The sequence below is a fragment of the Nicotiana tomentosiformis genome, chromosome 2, assembly GCF_000390325.3.
Source record: "Nicotiana tomentosiformis chromosome 2, ASM39032v3, whole genome shotgun sequence".
Taxonomy (NCBI): domain Eukaryota; kingdom Viridiplantae; phylum Streptophyta; class Magnoliopsida; order Solanales; family Solanaceae; genus Nicotiana; species Nicotiana tomentosiformis.
In genome coordinates this window covers 123,453,365-123,459,364 of record NC_090813.1, presented here as the reverse complement: position 1 = coordinate 123,459,364, position 6,000 = coordinate 123,453,365, and the positions used below count along the sequence as shown (strand labels likewise).

The window sequence follows — 6,000 nt, the reverse complement described above, 5'->3', positions numbered from 1 at the left end:
AAGTGGAGTCCTAGTCCAGAAAGAACGAGGTACGCAATTTTCCATTTATTATGTCAGTCGGACCTTAGGTGAAGCCGAAACTAGATTTCCCCACCTAGAAAAATTAGCACTCGCTTTAATAAGCGCCTCTAGGAAACTAAAACCATACTTTTAATATCACCCCATATGTGTCGTAACAACATCTCCACTTCGAAATATTTTGCATGAACCCGAGTTTTCGGGGCGGTTGGCCAAATGGGCTATAGAAACCAGCGGGTATGATATCGAATATCGACCCCGAACAACAATTAAGTCTCAAATTTTGGCAGACTTCGTAGCTGACTTCACATCGGCCCTAGTACCCGAGGTCAAAAGAGAACTATTGATAAACTCGGGTACGCCCTCAGGAATCTGGACCCTCTTCACGGACAGTGCTTCGAACATGAAAGTGTCCGGGCTCGGAATCGTACTAAAACCACCCACAGGCAACGTGGTTAGACAATCTACTAGAACTGTGAAACTGACTAACAATGAGGCCGAATATGAGGCCATGATTGCAGGTCTCGAACTAGCCAAAAACTTGGGGGCGAAAGTGATCAAGGCCAAATGCGACTCCCTCATCGTAGTGAATCAGTTTAACGGAACCTTTGAAGTTAGAGAAGACCGAATGCAAAGATACCTAGATAAGTTACAAGTAACTTTGCACCGGTTTAAGGAGTGGACTTTGCAATATGTGCCTCAGGATCAGAATAGTGAGGCCGATGCTCTTGCAAACTTAGGGTCATTAATCGAGGACAACGAGCTCGATTCAGGTCCCGTCGTGCAACTCTTGAGATCAGTAGTAGAAGAAGGTTACGCCGAGATAAATTCCACAAGCTTGACCTGGGATTGGAGAAATTAGTACATAGAATATTTGAAGACTGGAAAGCTTCCCTCAGATCCGAAAGAATCTAGGGCCCTACGCACGAAGGCAACACAGTTCACTTTGGCCGAAGATGGGACCTTGTTTAGGAGAATGTTCAATGGCCCATTAGTGATATGTCTGGGACTGAGAGACACCGAGTATGTTCTAAGGAAAGTTCACGAAGGTACTTGTGAAAATCACTCTGGTGCTGAATCATTGGTTCAAAAGGTAATCAGAACTGGCTATTACTTGACTGACATGGAAAAAGATACGAAAGAGTTGGTTCGAAAATGTGACGAATGTCAAAAGCATGCGCCGATGATTCACCTACCCGGGGAACTGCTCCATTCAGTCTTATCAGCATGGCCATCTATGAAATGAGGAATGGACATCTTCGGCCCCTTCCCATTGGCACCGGGTAAAGCTCAATTTATTTTGTTTATGACTGGCTATTTTTCTAAGTGGGTTAAAGTATATACTTTCAATAAAGTCATCATATGTTGATTCGGGATGCCATTCGAAATTGTGTGTGATAACGAGAAACAGTTCATCGGCAGCAAAGTAACCAAATTTCTCGAAGATCATAAGATCAAAAGAATCCTATCAACACCTTATCATCCTAGCGGGAACGGGCAAGCCGAATCAACCAACAAAACCATCATCTAAAAACTTAAGAAGAGGTTAACTGACACCAAAGAAAAGTGGAAAGAAATCCAATACTGGGGCGTATCGCACAACCTCGAAATCCAATACTGGGGCTACCCCATTCTCATAAGTTTATGGCACCGAAGCTCTAATACCAGTCGAAGTCGGAGAGCTGAGTATCCGATTCCGATATGCAACAAAGGAATCAAATAACGAGACCATGAATACGAGCCTAAAACTATTGGACTAAAGGCGTGAAACCGCCCTCATCCGATTAGCTGCCCAAAAGCAACGAATCGAGAGATTCTACAATCGAAGAACTAATCTTCGATATTTTAATGTCGGGGACTTAGTGCTAAGAAAAGTCACCCTCAACACTTGAAATCCTAATGAAGAAAAATTGAGTCCAAACTAGGAAGGACCATACAAAATTCTCGAGGTCACCGTAAAAGGATCTTACAAGCTCAGAACAATGAATGGGGAACAACTACCAAGCAATTGGAACATATCTCGCCTAAAACGGTACTACTGCTAAGGTACGCCATTTTCTTCATTCCTTTCCTATTTTTCAGATTAACACATGCAGGTGGTCGAAAAGAAACGACAACTGACTTTTTAGTAAACAGCACGAAATCCTTAAGTCTGAAAGCACGTGTTACACTCTTTTTCCTTCAGACCGAGTTTTGTCCCAAATGGATTTTTTCGGCAAGGTTTTTAACGAGGCAACAACAAATCGTGCTAACTTAAAATCAAGTCCGATTACGAATCGGCATCGGAGATCCATTCGACATTATCCGAGGTTCCTTTGTAATCAACCTCGAATACTGGGGGGATACCCTCGAATATGCGTTATATTCGAATTTGAATATTAACTCTATAAAGGAAACTACTTCATAAAAGGAGGATCTCGAGAAATAGGATTTATTGTAAGGGTCAAATGGTTAAATCGAACCGTGCCCATGTAGATTTCTTGAATCCTGTTTCGATCGAGAATAAAGAGAAATGTGTTCCTTACAAACATCTTACGCTTTAAAATTAGCAGAATCGTTTTCTTCTTCTTTCTTTGGAAAGAGCTTCATACTTCAGAATATAAACAAGCCCAAGGGTGATACTTAACCGGAATACGAACGACCTCTCCCTCGCTCGGGGACTGCCATTCGACTCAGAACAACCCAAGTCATCGCGCCTAGGGAGCAAAAGACCTAATAAGCAATGCCCCGATTTTTAAAAGTCACGGCATCCCACTCGAGAACTATTATCTCGGGCAAGCCCAAAAAAAATAGGAGAACAAGCCCAATGGGTAACTCCCGAACTAAAAGGCTACGACCGATTTAACACGGCTCGGAGACGTCCGAAATCCGTAAATAGGCCGTCGAAAATGTTAAAATTCTTTACAACCGGTCCTAAAGGCTACCCTCGGCAAAATCTCAAATTTAAGAAAGGAAATAAAGGCAAGATTTGTCCGAACCCTTGAACACAACCTTATTGATTCATGCTAAGGCATTTTCAACCATTGTAAATACAAATAAAGCAAAGGATAAATACGATGGCCGAAAGGGCAAGAAAAGTCATATATTTATACACAATAGTTTTTTATCTAGGCCAAATTGGCCTAAATTTAAAACGGCCAAAAGACGGCCTCAGAAAAAATATAAAAAACAAGAAACCTAATGTCCTAAGTGGCTTGGTCTGCATCGGAGGCTGCATCCTAGGGATTTTCTCCGTCTTCAGATTCACTCGAGCTCTCAGAGTCTTCCTCAGGGAAGGCCAGCCTTCGGGCCCTATCTTCTTCCGTTTTGGCATTTTCAATTTCAGCCACAATATTGAAGCCTTGGGCACTGACCCACTCGAGAGCTTCCCTTCGAGCCTGCCATTTCACATGTTCGACCATGCCTTTGGCCTGGTTGACCTCGACATCGACCCTAAACTGGGCCACTTTAGCATCGGCTCTTTTGTTAGCCTCGGTCACCTCAGATCTGGCTATGACCACCTCGGATCTGGCCACTTCTCGATCTGCACCGAGGCGTTCTCTTTTGCAGCCCGAAGCTGGGCCTCGACCAACTCCAATTACGCTTGAACGACCTCCTTTTTCGAGGCGAGGATGTCCATGTTCTTTTTGAATTTTTCTGCCTCGACTAGTAGCTCATCTACCTGCGAATTGAGCCATCCAATCTATTAGAGCCTCTGACGAACCTGCTGAATCGGATCGTTAGTGGTTATCACCAATTCATCTTCGCTATCGTGAAGAATTCGGAATACCTGCTCAGCCATATCCTCATGCTCTTCCCGAGCCATTGCCAAATCTGCCCGAAGCTTCTCACTAAGAAATCTGTAGGTGTCACTCTTCTCAGCGAGGTTCCGAACCTTAGCCTCATGCTCTTCCCGGATTCGGAGAAAAGCCTCGTGATGCAACACCGAAACTTGCAGACAAGGAAAATGGTGTTAGAATTATCTAAATCTCTAGGTAAAAAGAAATAGTAGAGAGACCCTCAAAGTTACCCGATTCAGAGCATGTTGGGCCTCGTTGAAAAGGCAAGCGGATCCTACCGCGTTTATCACGGCTTGATCCTCTTCGGTCACCAAGGACCGAAGGTAGGGAGAGAAAATTCGAGCATTCTCTGGGACGGAGAGCACTATCTTCTGCCTACGATCAGAACTAACACTCGGGGTCGGGAATCAGTCCACCAGTTTTGGGCCCGATAAATACCCGATAGCGCCCGACTATGATGCTTTCTTTGGTACCAGTAATCCACCGAACCAGATAATATCCTCCGAGGCAGTGGACTCAAGCCCATCCAAAAAGCCATGGATATAAGTCGACTCCTGAATACCCTCGTAGGATCGACTCTTCAATATGTTGGCCTCACGGATCATAGTATCCAAAATCTGAGGGGATCCAGTAATATCGATTATCCCGAGCTCGTCCCTCAAGGTATCTTCTGTTGCCCGTGAAGCCTTGCCCTCGGTCTCTCCTTCGACTATTTCAGCTCGGGACGGAACGGCCTTAGCTTTTTCTTGTTCAGGAATTATGGCCAGAGCCCCCTTGTCAACCTCCGCCGATTCAGATGATTGTTGTATCACGACATTAGCCCGTACACAGGCTAATTCCTCTTCTCCTTCTTTGGGCTCATCCTTTAATTGGCGGATCGAGTCCGGAGGCATGGTACCAGAGCCCCCCTTGGGCTTTCGAGATTTCTTCACCGGTTTTTTCTTTTCCGAGACTGGGGAACTCGGAGCATCTTTTCTCTTCTTCTCTTTAACCTGCTTCGGGGCAGGGACCTCTTCGTCACCAGATGGGGGCCTCATGGCAACGTCCTTCCCAAGGCCTATAAAGGAAAAAATGGGGGTAAGCAAGTGAAGAAGTTCAAACGATAAACAAACTAAGAAAGAGACTTACCATGACTACGTGCCTCCCATCGACCCTTTGATAGTTCCATCCAAGCGCTCGGAGTACGGTCTCTGCAACACCAGATCTTCAACCCATTGTTTAAGTTCCGGAATCAGTTCCGGTATCCGGGCCACAGATGTAATAATAAAGAAAAAGTGGATCAAGAAAATGAAAAGCAGATCCACAAAATTAAACGCTCGAAGTGGAATAGTACTCACAATTCATATTCCATTTCTCGGGAAACGGCATGTCATCAACAGGGATCAGGTCCGAAGTTCTAACTCGAACGAATCGGCCTATCCAACCTCGGTCACGAGTGTCATCTATGCTAGATAACGGTTCTTTGGTGGCTCGGTGAGCAAGTTTGATTATAGCCCTCCTCGATAGAGTCGGGGACTGTAAAGGCGCATGATATGATCGAGGGTGAAAAGACACCCCTCGATTTTGCTCGAGAAAAATCGGAGGAGAATTACTATTCTCCAAAAAAAGGGTGGATCTGGACGAGGGTCACGTCGTATCTTTTGCAAAAGGCAACGACGACAGGGTCTAATGGACCCAACGTGAAAGGATAAGTATAAACAATTAAGAACCCTTCCACGTGGGTAGTAATCGATTCTTCAAGCGATGGGACTACCACGTGCTTGTCGCCCCAGTTGCATTCTTTTTTTACTTTGTCGAGGATTTTCTCGGTGATTGTTCACTGATACCTCGAGATTGGCTCACATCCGCCCGGTACCGAAGATGATTTCTCAATCTTAAAATCGATGACAGTTGAGCACCCTACCAGAACGAATTCCTCGGGACGAGGCTTTGCCGCATCCTCGCCACCGGCGGGTCGTGATGAAGAAGCGGCCTTTTTTTGCGGCATTGTTTTGGAGGTTTTCGCCATTGATGATCAAAGGAAATGAGAATTAAGGTTGTATGCGCTGTGAGAATTATGAAGCAAAAGGATTTTTTGAAGAAGATGCGAAAGTAGAGAAGAAATTTTGAGTGAAAAGTTCAGAATGAATATGAAGGTTTGAATACTTATAGCCTGGTAATGACAGTTCAAAACTGGTGGTGGCCGACCAACGACTGACATGTA

The 6,000-nt window shown here is 44.8% G+C and overlaps 1 protein-coding gene across 1 annotated transcript; it reads left to right on the top strand.

The window, feature by feature from the left end:
• Positions 1 to 421: 421 nt before the first annotated feature.
• On the top strand, positions 422 to 880 carry LOC138905535 (uncharacterized). The gene has a single exon (XM_070194059.1). It carries the CDS (start codon positions 422 to 424, stop codon positions 878 to 880), a length of 459 nt encoding a protein of 152 aa, XP_070050160.1.
• Positions 881 to 6,000: the final 5,120 nt, after the last annotated feature.